At 36.5% G+C, this 21,239-nt stretch overlaps 4 protein-coding genes across 4 annotated transcripts; 3 read left to right on the top strand and 1 right to left on the bottom strand.

The window, feature by feature from the left end:
* Positions 1–6,316: 6,316 nt before the first annotated feature.
* On the top strand, positions 6,317–7,715 carry LOC121807437 (rho GDP-dissociation inhibitor 1-like). Its single transcript, XM_042207672.1, has 6 exons — positions 6,317–6,347; positions 6,429–6,611; positions 6,814–6,880; positions 6,987–7,205; positions 7,286–7,410; positions 7,488–7,715. The coding sequence occupies exons 2-6, from the start codon at positions 6,450–6,452 to the stop codon at positions 7,563–7,565; spliced, it is 651 nt and encodes a 216-aa protein (XP_042063606.1). The 5' UTR covers positions 6,317–6,347; positions 6,429–6,449; the 3' UTR covers positions 7,566–7,715.
* A 962-nt stretch (positions 7,716–8,677) lies between these two features.
* Positions 8,678–9,737, top strand: LOC121807211 (long-chain-alcohol O-fatty-acyltransferase-like). The gene has a single exon (XM_042207427.1). It carries the CDS (start codon positions 8,695–8,697, stop codon positions 9,709–9,711), a length of 1,017 nt encoding a protein of 338 aa, XP_042063361.1. The 5' UTR covers positions 8,678–8,694; the 3' UTR covers positions 9,712–9,737.
* Positions 9,738–12,270: 2,533 nt separating this feature from the next.
* Positions 12,271–14,845, top strand: LOC121810079 (cell division protein FtsZ homolog 1, chloroplastic-like). The gene is made up of 6 exons (XM_042210976.1): positions 12,271–12,611; positions 12,888–12,987; positions 13,111–13,340; positions 13,559–13,726; positions 14,069–14,302; positions 14,411–14,845. Exons 1-6 carry the CDS (start codon positions 12,336–12,338, stop codon positions 14,672–14,674), a joined length of 1,272 nt encoding a protein of 423 aa, XP_042066910.1. The 5' UTR covers positions 12,271–12,335; the 3' UTR covers positions 14,675–14,845.
* Positions 14,846–15,549: 704 nt separating this feature from the next.
* On the bottom strand, positions 15,550–20,389 carry LOC121809324 (serine/threonine-protein phosphatase PP-X isozyme 2-like). Its single transcript, XM_042209893.1, has 8 exons — positions 19,970–20,389; positions 17,349–17,501; positions 17,134–17,196; positions 16,975–17,060; positions 16,733–16,808; positions 16,386–16,654; positions 16,227–16,305; positions 15,550–15,969 (listed from the first exon to the last, which is right to left on the bottom strand). Exons 1-8 carry the CDS (start codon positions 20,108–20,110, stop codon positions 15,919–15,921), a joined length of 918 nt encoding a protein of 305 aa, XP_042065827.1. The 5' UTR covers positions 20,111–20,389; the 3' UTR covers positions 15,550–15,918.
* Positions 20,390–21,239: the final 850 nt, after the last annotated feature.

Below are 21,239 nucleotides of genomic sequence, written 5' to 3'. Positions count from 1 at the left end.
AACAGAATATTGGGTCTTTATTTCATGATAAAAAGATTTTAGAACAGTAGGGACTTCACTTCTGTGTTTAAGCAAATACAACCATGACATACGAGAATAATCATCAACAAGAATTAGAAAATACTTGAAACCCCCTCTGGACTCAATCCTACTCGGACCCCAAACATCACAATGAACTAAATCAAAAATAGAAGAGCTACGAGTCTCGACTCGAGAAGGAAAGGAAGTGCGATGGTGTTTGCCCAACTCACATGACTCACAATTAAAATCAACAGACGCAACTGGAACTAAACTACGAAGACTAGCAGAAGACGGATGACCAAGACGACAATGCCACTGATATGGAGACACAGCAGCAGAGAGAGCACTAGGAGAGACAGGTGAAACATTATCTAAGTAGTACAGACCGCCACGCTCATGTCCTCCACCAATCGTCCTCTTCGTCTGCAGGTCCTGAAAGATACAATATGAAGGATAAAAAGTGACAGAACAATTGTGAGTTTTTGTTAGCTGACCAATAGATATTAAGCTGACTGGAAAATTTGGGGCAAACAAAACATTATCAAGGGTAATATGAGTAGTGGGTTTGACAACACCAGTGCCAGTTACAGGAGAATAGTTGCCATCAGCAAGACGAACAGATGGGAGAGAAGATGGAGAAAAAGATGGAAAAAGGGATTTTGTACCAGTAATATGGGTAGAGGCACCTGAATCCAACATCCAAGACTTACCAGGAGACACAGCAAATGCAGCTACAGAGGTAGCATCAGTAGTAGTAGATGAAGAACTTGGCGCAGCAAACTCAATGTTATTAGCCCAATCTGGTTTGCCAAACTTCTTCCAACACTTATCAGACTCATGATTCGAACGACCACAATGATCACATAGTCGATCATGAAACCCTCGTCCTCGACCTCGGCCACGTCCCTGTCCACGGCCACGTCCACCATACGAACCTCGACCGCGAGCAGACATAGCTGAATTATCAAACGAGGTGGATTCCGTACGCCCGGTGGAGACACGAAGAACGCGAGACAACGCATTAGACAACGTTGGAATGTCATCACTAGCCATTAAGCTATCTCGAAGTGGCTGGAGATCAGCATTAAGACCTGACAAAAATTTTGCTACCATGAATTCCTCCCATTGTTTTGCTCTTGTTGTGGCATCACAGGAAAGAGGATGATAAACTAAGATCTCATCAACAAGGCCTTTCAAGGTAGAGAAGTAATCATTGACTGACTGAGTATCCTGAGTATGAGAGAAAAGTTTCTCATATAATTCAAATACCCGAGAAACGTTTTTGTCATTGAAGAACATCTCCCGTAGAGCATCCCACATGGCTTTGGCACTATCCAAGCACATGATATTTTGACTGATGGCTGGTTCTAGGCTATTGAGAAGCCAAGTCATGACGGAGCAGTCATCGGCACACCAAGTGTCGTAGTTGGCATCTGTAGTAGCAGGCGGGGCAGTTTGAACATGGCTTTTCTTCTTCTGTGATCCCAAAAATAGGAGAAAAGCACGAGACCAAAGCATATAGTTGGAACCATTCAGCTTAATGGTGGTTCCAATTGGAGGTCTAAAATCAGACATGATAAAACGAGAGTAAATCCGATGCAGAGCAGTAGGCAAGAGTGCAAGGCAATAAAAAAGAAGTAGCGGGCAACAGCGCAGGCAGATGATAGCGCAGAGCAACGGAGTAGGAGTAGAACAGTAGCCAGATAAGGTTGCAGGCAGATAACAGTTGCAGAGCAGCGGAGCAGGAGCAGGAGCAGAGCAGAGCAGGAGCAGCGGAGGCAGAAAAAAAACCCTAATTTTCGAAACCCTAATTTTCATTTTTTTTTTTTTTTTACAAAACTAGCTACGAATTCGAACCCGCTCTGATACCATGTAGAACAGTAAAATATAGAGACATAATGGAGAAAGTAGTAGTATATTACTCATTAGTAAACATAGGCCACATATATATACAAGTAACTAAGCTAGGCTATGTTACATAACCGATGTGGGATAGAAATCATATACTACTATATTAACAGTTTCAAATTAGTACATTCCGTTAAATAACACTAACACCATTAACTTTTTCTTATTTTTCATACTTCATGTTTCTTTACAGCATGAAAGCTTCTTTTTTTTTCAAGAGATCACATATCTTTAAAATGGTAAATTTTCATGACATTAAAATGTAGTAAACATAAACTACAATAACTCAACAATTTAGTACTATCATCCATCAAAATTTGGTGTTGAACATAAACCAGAGCAGAGCACGCTCTTGAACTCCCACCAGTTAACCATCAAGTCTAAATAATCTAGTCAGAATCTAGATCCCCATCCACGATGTCTGGAAATACATCTTCAGCTTCATCGTCTGCTCCGAACATCGTCTCATTACTTCTGTCGATATTCGATAATGTAACAGATATTCTTTCAAATATAGTCTCTAAAACAGAAACCGCATCACTCTCAGCTGTGATGTTGTTCTCTACTGGTGCAGCTTTCCCATTTGCGGGTTCTAGCTCGACGCTTTCCAACACGCCTCCACTTTGGTCACTTGCACTTTCAATGCCATTGTTTTCAAGACCATTTTCTGACACTGTTCAGGATTTTGTTCAGATGCAGCTGCAGCCTGCAGGAGATCCAAGACAACGTTCAAAGCCAGCGCAATAAAATTTTTCTTCTTATGGAAGAAGTGAGATCACTGCTTGCTACATTTCTCCCATTTTTAATGCTTGTTTGAAGATGATTAATTATAGAGTAAAGGCCAAAATTGGTCCTGAACATATAGCCATTTTACGATTTTGGTCCTAAACATTATCTTTTGGATTTTTTGGTCCTGCACATATGGACATTTGATCATTTTGGTCCTGCACATATGGAAATTTGATCATTTTGGTCCCCCGTCAACATTTTCGTTAAAAACTAACGGTCAACATTATCTTTTGGATTTTTTGGTCCTGCACATATGGATATTTGATCATTTTGGTCCTGCACATATGGAATTTTGATCATTTTGGTCCTCCGTCAACATTTTCGTTAAAAACTAACGGTCAACGGCCGATTTTTGACTAAAACAATGGGTTGGGTCGGGTCGTGTTTGGGTCGGGTTTGGGTTACACGTTAAGAAAAAAAATAATTATTTTTTATTAATTAAAAAATTATAAAACTTTAATTTTTAGTTATTTTTGTTGATTAAAAATATTATAACGACTAAAACATGATGTTATTATACGATTTAAACATGATATTACACAATAAAATAAAAAATTACCAAATTAAAATAATCATTTTTTAATCAAAATAATAAAATTAAAGTATATTAATATTAAATCTATATAATAAAATTAAATAATTAAAAAATTATTTTTAATAAAATCTAAGCATAATATTTTCTTCAAATTCATGAAAAAATTAATTAAAAAATATTATACTTTAATTTTATTAATTAAAAAATATTAATTAATTTTTTAAGAATATTATGCTTAGATTTTAACGAAAATATTATGCTTAGATTTTAAGAAAATATTATTTTTTTCTTAACGTATAACCCAAACCCGACCCAAACACGACCCAACCCAACCCATTGTTTTAGTCAAAAATCGGCCGTTGACCGTTAGTTTTTAACGAAAATGTTGACGGAGGACCAAAATGATCAAAATTCCATATGTGCAGGACCAAAATGATCAAATGTCCATATGTGCAGGACCAAAAAATCCAAAAGATAATGTTGACCGTTAGTTTTTAACGGAAATATTGACGGAGGACCAAAATGATCAAATGTCCATATGTGCAGGACCAAAAAATCCAAAAGATAATGTTTATGACCAAAATCGTAAAATGGCTATATGTTCAGGACCAATTTTGGCCTTTACTCTTAATTATATGTTTCCTTCCCTGAAGTTGAGGAGGCTGAGAGTGCAGCAAAGGATTAAAAGCATGAAATTTGAGTTAACGGTGTTATTGTTATTTGACGGAATGTACTAATTTGAAACACTAATCAAACTTTTTGTATGATATATGCTAACTTAAAGCTTTTTGTACTAATTTGAAACATTGGTGAAACATTTTATATGTATGGTGCAATTAACCCTCTTTTCCTTTGTGTTCCTTTTAAATGTAGGAGTAGTAGAATAATTTCTTTCCTTACTAAAATTAAGAAAAAAAGTGTGTAATATACTTATTAAATAAAAATAATAATAAAATAAAAAAATAATAAAGATAATAAAGTAAGATAGGAAAAAATAGAGATAATAAAATAAGAATGAAAAAAATAGAGATTATAAAGTAAGATGAGAAAAATAAGAGTAGGAAAATTACTAAAAAATTGAAGTGACTTTACTACTATAGAACACCCAAAATAAAAAAAATACTCTACTACTATGCAACAGATAGAGTCATTTAATATAATTTTCTTAAATTTTGTATACAACAAATACATTTATTATAGAGATTTTAAAAAGTGGAGTACCACTATTTTTTCCGACTCAACCTCATGGATTATTCATAACCTTCAAATAATGATACTTTAATTATTTTATTCTTGATCTCTTATTTGACCAATTTAATAATAATAATTAAAATAAATGTTATCAACTATCAAAATGATTAATAATAAATATATTAATTTAATGAAAATTTGTTACTCCTTATGCTCCATTTTTAATATACCTCAAAATCCAGATATAGATGTTAATACTATATTGATTGTGAATTTATTTAAAAAGTAAAAATGAGTAAGATCCATATTTCTATCTTTTGATAAAAACTTTCAAAGGGACCTAATTAATAAGATATTATATCGAAATACCTTCTTATAAAAACTTTCACAGATTAAACATTTTCAAAGGGACCTAAATAAGATAAGATAATGAGTTTATTGAAATAAGAGAGATGAAGTATTTTATTTAGGTCCCTTTAAATTTATTTTAAGTTGTAAAAGTTTTTAGTATCATATGCTACTATACTCCGTATAATTTGGCTCACTTATTTTATTTAGACTAGGAGTAATTGATACTATTCATTTCTCTTATCTTGGGCAATACATATCTGACATCTCCCATTTATTTTCTCTCTTCTTTCTTTGAGTAGTATTTTTCTTATTATGATTTTCGGGGTTTATAATAGTACATCACTCCTTTAAAAATTATAAACTTTCATAGCACAGATTTTAAAACATAATTAATAAACTAAGAGAGTGATAGAAAGAAATAGCAATTGGAATAGTAGGAAATGAGTACTACACCTCATTAGAATTTTTTTTTCCTAAATTTGAAAATTCATAATTTTAAGTGATAAATAAACAATGAAAATGTTTATATTTTCAAAGGACGAAATAAAGTACAATTATGCGATTTATTTCTCTGACTTTCGGGGTTGCTTCAGGTACTAGCTCTTCATACAATGTGATCACAAAAATTTGTTAATACTTCCATCAGTATTTTATTATTGTAAAAATTCTCTTTAATGAACTCTATCTTATTCTTAATATGGAGTTATGTGCAGAAATCATTCAAATAACAGCTTGAGAGGAAATATTCCTGAATTTCTTGGGTTATCGTCGAACCTCCAAATAGTGTGTGTTTCAAAAGGAAATTATGAAACAAACATGTTGATAGTTTAAGTATAGTAAAAGATTCTAAAACACTAATATATGAAGCGAGTGAAGAAACAAACAAAGCCTATATAGTTTAACTGAACATGTTCTCTCAAATGAAAACAAGTTTTGACGATGAAACTTGGATATGCATGCATGTAAGTAAAAGAGGGATTAAATGATTTATAAAGTAGGGAAACTTGAATATACCTCATGAACTTAAACTAGAAAATTGTGATGAATATACCAGTATAATTTAGAAAAAGCAAGGAAACTATATATCATATACTAAAGGAACATTAATTAGCATATGCCTCAAATAGGTGAAAGTAAAAAATCAATAAACAATTAAAGTGACTTAGAAACTAGTACTATATATGTTCTTATCTTTAGAGCTTGAAAGATAAGATCCATATCCGCAAATAGCTAGTCTCATCATTAATTTTGCACATTATAAAGGTGTAAAACTGTAATACTAGTTTTACATTTGCATGCATCACGATAACTAATATTCTAATAAAGGAAAGTAAACGATCCCATTAATTTATTGTCCATCCAATTCGCAACATTTGATGAATCGAACTTACTTAATTTTGGTGTTTGAACATAAATCGGATCACCACCAGTTTACAACACACTTTTCCTATTCTCTTTACACTCATAATTAGGCCATCAATTTAATTTCCATATCCTTTCCTTTTTTTCTAGAATTTTGATGCCATACTCAGTTTATTAGGACTAGATTCTTGTACGGACGATCGTACTCTTTGTTTATTATTTTGGTTTTCAAGGTTCATTTATTTTTGACAGTTTGATTTATTTGGTGTAGGATTGTGGAGGTGGGAAAAAAATGGGATCTGATTCAGATAGAGATCCCGACATAGAATCCGATTCGGAAGGGAATGTGAGCCGGCATCACAGTCAATCTTCATGCCCTACCGAAGATGATGAAGACTTGAGCTTGCATTTAGGCCCAAAAGTTAGCCTCAAGGAACATCTCGAGAAAGACAAGGTTGGTCTTCTAATATTACATTCATCGATCATATATTTTCAGCAGATTACAATTTTCCATAAAAAAACATTGTTCTAGATGTATAAACTTAGGATTCGATCGAACCAAACATTAGATGTAGATCTTTGTGATCGAATAATTGGAAATGGTTCTCAGTTCTCATTTGTACCATTTCGAATATATTGCATCGACTAATGAATAGGATGATGAGAGCTTAAGGAGGTGGAAGGAGCAATTGATTGGAAGTGTTGATGCTAATGCTGTTGAAGGTAATTTCATCCAAATAAACACATAGGAGTTATTTACGTTAATTAAGGCAACTTAATTCTATTGTAGCATGACACGCATTTTACAACTATGATCATCTTTACGCAGAGAATCAAGAACCGGACGTAAAAATCTTGAGCCTAGCGATAGTGTCGCCAGGAAGGCCGGATGTTTTGCTTCCAATCACGGAAGGCGAAAACCCTAAAGGGTTGTGGTTTACTCTCAAGGAAGGAAGCCATTACCATCTCAAATTCAATATCAAAGTCAGCAACGACATCGTTTGCGGCCTCAAGTATACCAACACTGTTTGGAAGACTGGAGTCAAAGGTAAATATATTAATGATCACAAGATATACTAATCTCATTTGTTTCATCTAAGTTAATTTATAATTAATACCGTGAGACAGTTGATAGCTCCAAAGAAATGCTGGGAACGTTTAGCCCTCAAGCAGACCCTTATACACAAGAAATGCCCGAAGAGACTACTCCTGCTGGCATTTTTGCTAGAGGACAATACACTGCAAGATCTAAGGTATTAAATCCATTTTGCTAATGTAGAAAATTTATACTATGTGATATAATGTATTCTTGTTTTGGAATTTTTTTCAGTTTGTTGATGATGACAATAAGTGCTACTTGGACATCAACTACACTTTTGACATCCAGAAAGACTGGTCCAAACATTGACCAATCCAGCATATTATTACTCATCAAATTTGTCTTCAAACTATTTATTTATCTTAATTTGTTTACCTTTTACTATTAAGAATTGCACACAAGTGTGTGTGTGTGTGAGAAAGTGTTCCTGGTTAGTTATACATACATGGTTGAACATTTACAAAAGACATACTATATGCTTATATGATCTGAAGAATTTTTGTAGTTTGATATATCTAGTTTGAACTTAGATTTGGAGTTATCTAAGTATCCTTGAATTTTGGTTTATATACACTTTTTTGTTTTAAAAACTAGAATGGACTGGCCTGTTTGACCGATTCATCATGAATCAGTACGTTGTTCAGTCCGATTCACGTATAAAAACCGTTGTTATAGCGGGTCATTTCAAATAGGGTAAATCGACCAGTTCGACAACGAAGCATCGACAATTAAACCAGTTTACTTGCACTGGCACGAAGTGCAATCGTGCAGCGAAAGAAGAATGCCTAACCGACAACGTTGCGTTGCACAAAATAGAGAATGGTGGACACTGGCATGCGAGCAAACCGGTTCAATCCGTCAGGTGTGAACCAGTCGATATTCCCGATTTGAAATGACCCGATATAGCAATTGTTTTTATAGGTGATCAAACTGGACAATTTATTAATAGCGATCAATCAGTCCAATCTAATTTTTAAAATATAAAAAAAATTACTACTTTAGCACATACAAAACAATAAAAATCAAATCACGGAGGATCAAATTGTCGGCCACATTGTGTGTTTTCTCTATTCTTAACTGACCCTAAAATGCCCATCATTGACTTGAATAAAAATTCACGAGCTCCTTTAATTTGTAGTTAAGAAAATTAATCTCAAATTATATTCACTAGATTATCAAGCGTCTTTAAGAAACATATGCATAAATAATACTCCCTTGTTTATGATTCGTTGCTACCTCTATGAAAATACCTGAAAACCTGATTGAATTAGCCCCATACAAGTAATTAAATCCAAAAGAATAAATCAGGTCATATTTGAGTTTTTAATTTATAGTGGTAGGTCCCATTTTAATTGTCAAAAAATCCAATAACACGAGATCCCTTTATAATTTTAAAGGAAGCAAAATTCAAAGAAACCACCACCTCCCATCGTTGACCATGGATCCCGAGATCCAAAACTTCATCTCTGTATGGCTCACCGCCGCCGCATCCCTAATTTACTGCCACCAAATCGCCGCCCGCGTCCCGTCCGGCGCGGCCAGGCTCCTCTCCCTCCTCCCAATAATGTACCTCTTCACCACCCTCCCCCTCCGCCTCTCCTCCTTCCACCTCGGCGGCCCCACCATCTTCTACCTCGTTTGGCTCGGCAACTCCAAGCTCCTCCTCTTCTCCTTCGATCAGCCCCCTCTCTCCGCCACGCCGCCGTTATCTCTCCCCAACTTCCTCTCCACCGCCCTCCTCCCCATCAAACACACCTCACCATCTCCGTCCATCGCCAAATCCGCATCCAAAAACAAAACCCCCAAAATCGCAATTTTCGCCATCAAATGCGGGCTTCTCGCATTCATCGTCAGCCTGTACAGTTACAGAGAGTTTATGAATCCGTATCTGATCTACGTGCTCTACTGCTGCCACGTGTACCTCGGCGTGGAGCTGATCCTCGCGTCCACCGCGGCGCCGGTGGCCGCGCTGGGGCTGCAGCTGGAGCCGCAGTTCGACGAGCCGTACCTCGCCACGTCGCTGGGGGATTTCTGGGGGCGGCGGTGGAACCTCGTCGCCGGAGGGATGCTGCGCGCCACCGTGTACGTCCCCGTGCGGCGCGCGCTCGGGGGCGGGAGGCGGGAGGCGGCGGTGGTGGCGACGTTCGCGGCGTCGGGGCTGATGCACGAGCTCATATATTACTACCTGTCGCGTGATAAGCCCACGTGGGAGGTGACGTGGTTCTTTGTGTTGCACGGGTTTCTTGTGGCCGTGGAGGGCGGGATGAAGTCGGCGCTCGGGGGGCGGTGGAGGCTGCCGGCGGCGGTGGCGAGGCCGCTGACGGTGGGGATTGTGGCGGTGACGGGTGCGTGGCTGTTTTTCCCTCAGGTGATAAGGAGTGGATTGGATCTCAAGGCCATTGATGAATACTACGTTGTTCTGCGTTTTCTTCGTAAATCTTTTAATTCAATATGACTCCAATACCACTGTACTTTATTTTTTTCATTTTTAATTTTTAATTTGTTCATCAAAATTAGCTTTATTTTTGTTTATTAAGTTAAAATTATTATTTTCCATTGTATATTTTTATCTTTTTCGTTTTATAAAATTTATGTTAAAACTTCTATTATCGACTACTAAAGTCTAAAACTAGTGTTTGTGGAGAAAATAATGCTAAATATACAAATGAGATTTTCTTTTTCCATAATTTTCTTATGAATAATGCATCGACTGCATTTCAGCACGCTTGTTGATGATGTGTTTTTTTAATTCAAAGAGACAAGACCTTTTCTTTTCAATTACTAAGTTTGACACGTATAAATAAAAAAAATACTACTTCTTACATCTCATTTTAATTAAGAGGAGAATTACGTACTCAGTAGGAGTATGAAATTAGTGGATGAAAGACTGTTGACATATGAATTGAGGTCCCCCGCGATGGTGATAAAATTAGTTTAGATTAGTAGTAGTTGTTATCGAATTTGTGGGTTAGGCGCCATTCGCTACATTAACACCATACATTCTTACTCGTTACTCTAACAGAACTCCACACCATTATCTCCAACACTACAATAGAAAATGGCATACATTCCCCCATAACACTTGTCATCTACAAACATACTGAATTGGAATATAAACTTTGCCTAGTGCTTGAGCTTAAGTGACTAGTTGGATTTTGCTGAAATCACTGAAAGCCAAATGAATTTAACTTCTCAATGCATAATTGGAGTGAAAAACTTCACTAGTATCCCAACAAATCAAAGACAAAATATGTCAAAGGTAAAAGTAATTAAGTGATTAAAATTGCTGATAATAAGAACATCAACTTCGATTGGGATGACATTTGGGAGTGTCATTGAATCTAACCCATGAACACGAATTTCATAAAATAAGTTACACGTAGACTAAGTCATAAAACTGAACAAATCCTTGTCTTTATTGCACATGTCATCGAACCATCGACTCTTTGGACAGACTTGCAAATCAACAGCTCTGGTTAATAAGATCTCATCACCATCTCCATCCTTGTATTTCAATTTGAAACTACCCATCTCCAGATTTTTCAGTAAGCTCTGCCAATCCTAATGACATAGATACTTCACCTTTACAATCACCTTGTCTGCGTTTGTTTCCGTCACATCATCCAATGGATGCAGGTTTCCGATTGATGGTGACACACTATGTTCTGAATTTCCAGCACTCTCTTCTTTGAAAAGGTGCTGTTTTCTATTTGGCCACCTTGGAATGCCAAGTTCCCTGCATGCACTCTTTATCGTTGATCTTCCAACTGTAAAAACAAATTAACTACATTTATGTCGGTAGATAATATGCATTTAAGTTCAGAGAAGATTGAACAATAAGTTTATACTCACTTCCGAGCTCTTCTGCAACATCTTTTAGCTTCTTCCCAAAATGTGGTTGGAGAGCCTCAACACTAAGATTAAGGGAGTTTTTTTCCCTTCTCTTTGTCTCTTTTATTGGAACTTGAAGCAACTACGGTGCCTTCTTCTTCTTCTTCTTCCATCTTAAATGATTGACTCATGTTATTTTTGCAATCAAAATGTCACCCACAAGTGTACGGGACATGTAGCATGTGTCAAGTTATATTATCAATCCATCCACAAGGACTAAAATGCTAGAATGATTACTATGATGCAATGTTGAAAACTATTTAGACTAAAAATGATGGGTTTTGATTTTTCTTAACTAAGAACAAAGAACAATTAAGTAGATAAAGACAATTAACTAAATAAAGCAATTAACTAGGAACATTTTTATGGTCCTTCAACATGTATATAAAATAACTATTTTCTGTCATAGTTGATAGACAATACTCGTAGAACATCTAATTAAATAAAATATTTTAATATATTTTTTAATGATAAAAATATTATATCAATATTCAAGTATCATTTATTGAATGTGACAGTAATTTTTTACAAGTATCTATATCTCAAAGATATTTTAAGATTCTTTAACTATCTACCCTTCTAGGCATTGTGGTATTCTTGTCCGAAAAAAACTTGAAAATAGTACTTCAATTGATATTAATCAACCAACCTCAAATATTTTTTCAAAGTTCACAAACTTAAAATGATAATTTGACAAAGTTCGCGGACCATAAAAAAATCCCTCAGTTTGGTTTCTTATCTCCATCTATTTATTGGGAGAGACTCTCTCTCTCAAATTTTACACAAACCAAAATTAATACTTCATCTCACCTACGCAGTCTCATCTAATCTTAAAAATATGAGTAAACTGAGTTTATAAGTGAGATATGAGACAGTTTATAAGTGGAATACATTTTATTTCATTCAAAACTAATAAAAATAAAAGAAGATATTTTAGTAAGGACGTTCAAAAATGAAAAATGGATATAATGAACAAAGAAAGAGTATTATGTTTAGAAGAATGGTATATACTCAAAAATTTAAAATGATCATATGGCCTTCTTTTCTAGAAAGGAAAAATAGGATTTTAAAAATATTAATAATAAAAATGAAATTAAAGCATTGCCCTTTCTCTTAGCTACTACAGTGTCCACAGTTGTTAACTCGGCGGAAACGAAAAAGATAGAAAATCACTCATTTTGAGCGTTAATGGCGACTCTCAGAATTTCGAATCCAGCCTCTGAATTATCACACTCTCATTCGTCCATGGCCCACATTTCCGTGGGCTTTTCGCCGTTGCTAAGCAAAAATGCACGCTGCAACATCTCTTCAACTCATCGCTCCAGAAATATCTACACCTCCAAACGCCACCACACTGCGGTTTACTGCTCCTTCATACCTACGGACTCCGCCAAGATTAAGGTCGTCGGCGTCGGAGGCGGAGGCAACAATGCCGTCAATCGTATGATTGGTAGTAGCTTGCAGGTTTCCTCGCCTCAACCCTACTTTGTCAATTTCATTTTTTATAATTTGTGTGTTTTCGATATGGAATTTTGATGGCTTATTTGCTTGGCATTCAATATCTGTTAGCCTTAATCATTGGTCAAATTTTGTCTCTTTTGCTTTCATTTTTGTTCTTTTCTGTTCATTGATTATTTTGCTGTTCGAAGTTTATTTATTGAAAATTTGAAGAAATGTAAGCTTTTCTATTTCAAGCCCTTTGTTGAAGATGTATGATTGTGTATCTGCGTTTCTGGACAGGGAGTGGACTTCTACGCCATAAACACGGATGCTCAATCTCTTCTGCAATCTGCTGCGGAGAATCCTATTCAGATTGGGGAGCTTTTGACTCGTGGACTTGGTTAGCGTCTTTACATTTTTGCAAACTGAATTGTTTGATTCAGCTGCTGTTTTGTGTACTGTTAACCTGTCAGCTTGCTTGATGGTGTTGCTGCGACGAATGTTAACATGAGTTGAAATGTAGGTACTGGTGGAAACCCACTTTTGGGTGAACAAGCTGCAGAGGAGTCGAAGGAAGCTATTGCAAACTCTCTCAAGGGGTCGGATATGGTGTTTATAACTGCTGGAATGGGGGGTGGTACAGGTTCTGGTGCAGCTCCGGTTGTTGCACAAATTGCTAAGGAAGCAGGGTACCTGACTGTTGGTGTTGTTACCTACCCGTTCAGCTTTGAGGGACGCAAAAGATCTACACAGGTAGGGGACATTTTTGTTTTAATGAGCAACAAGTATCAATTACCTTTTACTTGTTGTGAATGCAACATTTCGCATGAAGGGTGGAACAAGAAGTTTATTTAGCAGTCATAAGATTATTGCCCTCTAAAGTGATTCATGAGTATATCTTTGAAAGATATCATCCACTCGTCAAATTGAAGTTTGCCTCTCCGTCACTTAAGCAACAACGTTATTTTCAGGCTCTTGAAGCAATTGAAAAGCTGCAGAAAAATGTGGATACACTTATCGTGATTCCAAATGATCGTCTTCTGGATATTGCTGATGAACAGACCCCCCTTCAAGATGCTTTTTTCCTAGCTGATGATGTTCTCCGTCAAGGTGTCCAAGGGATATCTGATATAATCACAGTGAGTATTAATATGAATTTGTTGCGCTTCGTCCACATATCCTTCTCTTTAAATAATTAACCCTCCCAGAGCAAATCCTTGATGCTCAAGCTTATCTCTAGTTCAGTTTGTCTCATGCTTCCCTCATTTAACTAAATATGGGATAGAGAGAGGGGGGGGGGACAATGATTCTATGATTTTCCCAATTACAAATTCATCTTGGAGAGAACAGAGATTTCTGTGATCAATATTGTCTTAACAGTGAAATTAAAAGACCTTCATTCGTAGATGAGGTTAGTGTAGCAATAATGTTTCAGTATTCTAACCTATAGGAGAACTCAATCACTCTTCTTGTTCTTGCAGATACCTGGTCTGGTAAATGTGGATTTTGCAGATGTTAAGGCAGTCATGAAAGATTCTGGTACTGCTATGCTTGGAGTGGGTGTTTCCTCTAGCAAGAACCGTGCTGAAGAAGCAGCCGAACAAGCCACACTGGCTCCATTGATTGGCTCTTCCATCCAATCTGCTACCGGAGTTGTTTACAATATTACTGGTGGAAAGGATATAACACTTCAAGAAGTGAATAGGGTGTCGCAGGTACGGCATTAACTTCTCACTGTGAAAAAACAAGCTTAAATCATAATTTTCGATATCTTATATACATTTCTTCTTTCTCAAAATCTTGCTGTGGGCCTTGGCTTCCAGGTTGTTACGAGTTTAGCAGACCCTTCTGCGAATATTATATTTGGTGCAGTTGTGGATGAGCGATATAATGGAGAGATACACGTTACTATTATTGCAACTGGGTTCACTCAGTCATTTCAAAAGACACTTCTGACTGACCCAAGGGGTGCAAAGCTGTTGGAGAAGGCAGGCAGCCTAAACAGCAGCAAGTCCCCAGTGGCACTCGGCTCTTCTGCCTCGTCCGTCAATGCTAATAAGCTGCCTTCTCGAAGACTCTTCTTTTAGGTTCTTATTTGGTTTACATTTCTTTCATTGTTTCTTTTCATGATTCATATGTCCATTCTGGTGCAATTAGGTAGGGTTATATTGCAGGTTCGTATAATATTATGATCTTTTGTATAATACTAGTATGTTGAATTGCAGTTTTTTAATGAATGCCTCTTAGTTTGTGGTCTATGATTGAAATGTATTGTATAGCAGTCTACATACTGAAATTTATTCAAGGATCGCATGACCATCCCTGACTTGTGTTTTGGGAATCTTTCAGCAACAAAGAAGTTTTTAAAATTTTAGTTTTGTTTATATTTTTCTTAATTATTTCTTTTTCTTCTCATTTTGTATGTTTTGATTTTTTTTTTAATCAAATTGCTTATGGAATAATATTCAATATGCGTGTTAAATACAATATCATCATAGGATCTTTAATTTAATGTAAAAATCATAAAAAAATAAATTTTGAACAGAGAAATCACAATCATTCAACCTTTAAAACTAACCTCTTTTCTCTCTCCTAAATTTTTTATGCCCCTTTCCTTAACATTGCATGATCTTTGTTTTTTTCATTGAATTTTTTGCTTTGAAAAAAGTGTGAAACCAATGGAGCCTTCAATTATAGGCAGGAGCCAAACCAAAGCAACACCCGTCAAACACATCTAAAACTTAAAAAAATCATCCAAAGGCCACACAATATGGCGAACGACAACAACACGGAATACCAAGACGCCAGAGAAGACACTCCCCAGAACAAGCCAATACAATCACCCCTCACCAACACAGATATGAAGCGACGACATCAAAACCTCCACACTTATCATGTTGCAGCTCTATTACGGATGCCCTAAGTACTAGAGAACCAAAAAAATTACACTAATGGAGAGCTATTTTCTTCAATCCATCTCACTTTATCAACATACTATGCAAATAAGCTCATCAAGGGAATTCAAATCAATGGTCACAAACAAAAGTGGGATTATCCTTCTTTGAGATATGTTACCACCACTCATAATCCTTTTAATTCCTTTCTAGGAGGGGAAAAATGGTGAGGTACCAAAAGTCAGAACAACACTATACTCAACAATTGGTTTGGTGAAAAAATTACAAAAGAATTAAGTAAGCTCACCCACCACCAAAACGAATTACTACCCCCTTTGTTCCATGTTTCACTAACATTCCGGGGAGCTCGAGCCAAAATTCTTGTAATACCAACACCACAGAATTCAAAGTTACCAATCATAAATGAATTATCTTTCTTATAAAAAGTAATCAGGAGGAGGCTTCTTCACCGGTGCTCCTCTCGATTCCTGCATATCAATCATTAACAACATTAGCTGCAAACCAAGATGCTAAGATACACCATATGTTTCAATAGGTCAGATCAGACTTGCAAACAACAATTGTTAAATTCAACTCTCTTTCTCTCTTCATTTAATACCCACCCCCATGTTTTCTCTCTCCAATTACACACATTAACTACCAAATCCTAAACTCTCGTGCCAACTAAGAAATGTGTCATCTTAGCTGGGACAGAGGGAGTGGTGTAATAGAAGAATGCACATACCAGCGGAGCTGCTTCAAATACACGAAACTTCTTTTCAAGGTTTTCATCTAGCTCAAGAATTGCAGCAATGTTTCCACATCTGCAGCATAACAGATTCATTATATATTTGCATTACTCAAGAAAAATTCATGTAATAACTATGACTAGTAGCATCAGCACCTGTAGCAGTAATTTGGAGCTGACCAGACTGTAACTATCTGCTCATTAAACATCCATTTATAACCTTCCATTACCAGCTGATGGGCACGGCATATATAGTCAATGTTATTTGAGTGGTTAAATGTAGTGACAACACTTCCACCAAATAAAAAGCCTGCACCACGTGGACTGAGACCCCATCCGTCAACAATGTCTTCTGGATCTGACCAGAGAAGATCACACATGGCACCTTCATGAGGTACTTCTTGCTTTCGATCTATTGTACGAATCTGGAACATGAACAATGTTAGCAAATAATGAAATGAAAAAATATAAGGAGACGGCAGTTGACAAACGCACTGTCAAACCTGGTCTAATGTGGATATCGCAGGAGACAAACCACCATGAACACAAAATATTTTATTATCAATGAGTGCTGACAAGCTGCATGAGATATAAACAATAAATGATACATCAGTGAGACTCAAAAATCATTCCAGAGTTAATAGTGAAATTTTCTACAGTGTTTTTAAGCTTCACCTTATGAAACTTAAACAAAGTTAACAGTTCCTTTTGAGAAAAGCATAGCAAATGTTTGGAAGATACCAACCTTAAGTAATCAAAAATTTCGGTGCAATATCTCCAAACATTGATAGAACCGTATTTCCGTAGACACTCATCATAGAAACCATAGACCTGGAAGAGCATAACGTCGGTGAGTACTTTACTGAATTAGATCTCAATGCCACACAAAGAAATAAAAACAAACCTGAGTTATCTGTCGGCTCTCATGGTTCCCTCTGATAAGTGTTATCCTATCAGGATACCGTACCTGTCATTGCATCGTATGTTGGTGGAATTAGGATGGTATGTTGGTATCCTTGTTTTCATTAACAACTTAAATGCTAGCGAATGTCCATACTGTCTTGGCAAATTTTTCATCAAAATGCTTGTCCACTTATATTAAAGTTAATAAGCATGTACCTTCAGGGCAAGCAGAAGCAGGAATGTCTCAACGGAGTAAAATCCTCTATCAACAAAATCTCCAAGAAACAAGTAGTTCGTTTTTGGACAATCACCTCCAACTCTAAAAAGCTCTTTCATGTCATAGAACTGCCCATGTATGTCTCCGCAAATCTACATAACCATTGTTTTAAGGTATTAAAACCCTATCATGGGACCAATAGATTCAAAACAAGAATTATACAATACTGTCAAATCTGGAGAGACAACAGCTAAAGTGAAAGGATTATAATGGATATAGTCTACCTTAGCCTAGTTTCACCCATGCCTTTTCTTTTCCATGGAGAAACAATCTAGAGGCTAGGATGGGACTGTGTTTGCAATCAATTTAGGATACATTTTGGGTTGAAAATTATGAACTCGGACGGGGTTTTAGATCACTGATGTAGAAACTTCTCCTTTTCTACATCAACCTGATTTGAATCTCTTTTTTGTGTTTACGTGCGTCTGTAAAAGAGTTTTGCATACATTATACGGAAAGAGACTCAGGCATTTGAAATCCTCAATTTCATGTTTCACTTTAGTTATTAATAACATATCATGGAGTATATGTTCAAGAAACTATTATTTTATCAATGTCATAGGTCACCAGTTGCAAGATAAAAGAATATTGAAAAACTAGATCATTTAGGAACCTCGAGACAGCACTGCAATTGTGTTTATTTAAAACTTTAAGCATATGAAACTCTATTTGTAAGTAATTTTTATGTTGGATGTTTGAATTTGTTGTCCATACTCAATATAAACACTGTACTACATAAGTTCTACATCACAATTTCTACTATAGTAAACCATATAAATGACAAACCAACCATACCCAAGAGAGGAACCTTACCAACCCAACTCTACAAGATAAAAAGACCAAAATCTGGCTATACACCCCACCCCTAATTTCTTAATATGTTTTTGAAATTTAATTCATGTGTATTTTTTTATCATATGTTATGATTTATAAATGCATTATTTTTTTTAGTACTCAAGTACTCAACTATTAGTTTTTATAAAAAAATTGCATAAAAAACCATACTAATCAAATAGATATAATGCCGTCTAAGGACAGAAAAAATTATGCATTTAAATTAAGAAGTTACGTGTAAAATATATATAGGGAAACCGACTTTGAGTCCTAACCTACTTATCCAACCTCCCTGCCTTGCCTTGCCTCTTCATGGTGCATGGATAACAAACAAAAATCTGCTTTGACTCACTACATAATTAGTCCTAGCAGATCTCTTACCCTAAGAAGATTCAACCGACCATGAAAGACAAAATGTAGAGGGATTGATGACTAACTTTCCTTCCATCTGAGCGAGAATGGGAGAAGTCATACTAATGTACGGTGGTTTTGGATGTCTAAATCTAATAAAAACAGCTTGAAATCAGATTTTCCGCCTTTTCCTAGAAGAAAATATCAACTACTCCAAATATGTGAAGCTGGTATGGTTTGCGAAGATAAAATCAGAAGGCCCACCTCTGTCGTAGAATGCATCTGAAGTCAGCTTATACAGGTAGTGACTTTTCCCATCCTTCTAGGATTTATAATTTATTACTACTCTAATATAGTAGGTGATCACTTTAATAATTATAGTTGTACGCATATCTAGATGGAAAAGGCTTTGGGCTATATGTTTGGAAACATTACGTCTAAATATTTCCGGATTAAAATAACTATCAATTTTTTCCTTAGGTGAGAACTCCAGCCAGCGTTTTAGGAGTGCCCTAGACGAAAAGTGAGGTAAAATTATTGTTGGAATAGCATTTATGCCATTTAACCAAGGCAATTCTCTTTTGGCAATGGTGAGCTGATTGCAAAGGGAAACAGATGCAAGCACAATGATAATGCCCAACTATCCTAAAAGGCAAGGTGCAAAAGTCTACTTTATTTATTACTTCAGTTACCTACATGTCATCTACGGTACATGAAAATTCATTTTACCAGCCCTTATCCCTTATTTAGAGTCATCCTGATGTAGTTTATTTGGTATACATTCTTAGTGGTCAAATTATATGTGGTTAAGCTGGTTCTTACGATTATCATTTGAATAATTGAATCTACTCAGCTTTGTGGTACTAAAGTCACCCCATATTTGATCAAACACAGCCACAATCATCAAATGAGAATGAAATAAATTGAACGTCTTAAACCTATCTATTGCAGCTTCTCATCCCCTCGCTCTTCAAAAGCATCAACTATCTGAATATAGACTTACTCAGTGAAACCTAGAAAATTCTACTTTTAGAAATCCCTAAGTACTCATGAATCGCCACTTATTTAACTTTTAGTACTCACCCCGATTATCGTATTGCTGACACGATATAGACATCTCTAGCCCCTCAGCATCTAAAATAAGATATGCACGCAACAAATATTCGCAATGTAAGCAGTTCAAACCCCGAACATCCCGTCGCATTTCAAAAGATGCACAAACAAAACCTAATCTGACCAGACGGTCAATAATTCGAAAATATTCGCAAACATAGGTATGTACTATCAGTTTCCAAATACAGGTGTACCTCCATTCATATGAAAAATAAAGCTAATAAAGCACACATCGAGGAGCTTTGGTCCTCTGGAAACTTACAGTGACGGGGGCGTCAACGCGTTGAACATTGCTCTCTTCGACGAGGATTTCGATGGCTTTGAGGCAGAGATCCTTGACTTGGTATTCGGTGAGCGGCTCGCATCTCTTCAACTGTTCAATTTGGCGGTCTAGGTCAGACATCTCGAAATCTGATACTCCTAGGCGTAAAGGTATGGCCTTCGAGTTAACGAAGGATTTTGAGATTGAGCATCAGAGCATTGCGGAAACTTCTTCTGCCTCCAAAATCCAGGTCGAATTTGGTGTAATTTCGACACTGCAAATGGGAGAGCTTCAAGGTCGATGGCTCTTGCGACTTGGAAGTGATGGGTTTTATTTTGGGCACAGCTAAATTACTTCTACTAATTAGAAAATGAAGCAATACATTTTAGGACGTGTTCACTACTTTAGAGATAGACAGTTTATGCTTCATTTATGGTCATATTTGGGTGTTCACTAGTCTTGATATAAATGAGGATAGCCCTGCATTTTATTAAGGCCCGCACTGTTCTCCGTAAATAAGGCAATAGCATTTATTGACAAAATGGTGCTAATTGAAATGTCATCGAAAACCGCATCAGGAATTGGATGGCAAAAGTCGAATGTGGCCCTGAGGTGCTCGGTTTTCACCCCTAATTTGAAATCACTTCTTCAATTTGTGAGGAAGACCGAAGCCCCAACTCTCTACAACGGAGGCGATAACTGGGTAGTTCGCAGCCATCGACGGAGGCGGAATTAAGGTCAGTGTTCTCGCAAATCGTCGAAGCTAGATCCCCGATTCGTGCTTCAGAGTCGAATTCGAGTTTATTATTGAGCCGCTGCCATTTTACTCAAGGAAAATTGATCATCATACTTCTCGACAACGCTGCTTCAGGTTAATTTTTTCTGCAATAAACAGGCCCCTAACTTAGACGAAGATACGGGCTCCAAGTGTTGTATTGATTATGTGTTTCGTCGCAGAGAACGACGGCTGTACCAGGCGTGAAATTACCCATCCAAGACGAATTTAGGATCTGCAAGCTCTACTCCAGCCTCCACAAGTAAGTCGTCGGTTCTCCATCTACTCCATATCCTGTGTTGTGTTCTAAAAAATTTTGGATTTGTGAAGCTGTGTGTGATGTGATACAGAGTGTATATGTCTGTAAATTCTTAGCATTTGGATGGCATATGTTGTGCTTAAATTTGTGCCGTGATATCGTTTATAATGCGTATTTGCTCTAGAGCTACTTTATCATTGAGCACGTATTTGTATTGTTTTGTAATTTGCTGTAGA

Source organism: Salvia splendens, chromosome 6 (assembly GCF_004379255.2).
Source record: "Salvia splendens isolate huo1 chromosome 6, SspV2, whole genome shotgun sequence".
In the NCBI taxonomy this organism is placed as follows: domain Eukaryota; kingdom Viridiplantae; phylum Streptophyta; class Magnoliopsida; order Lamiales; family Lamiaceae; genus Salvia; species Salvia splendens.
This window is presented reverse-complemented; position numbering and strand designations above follow the sequence as displayed.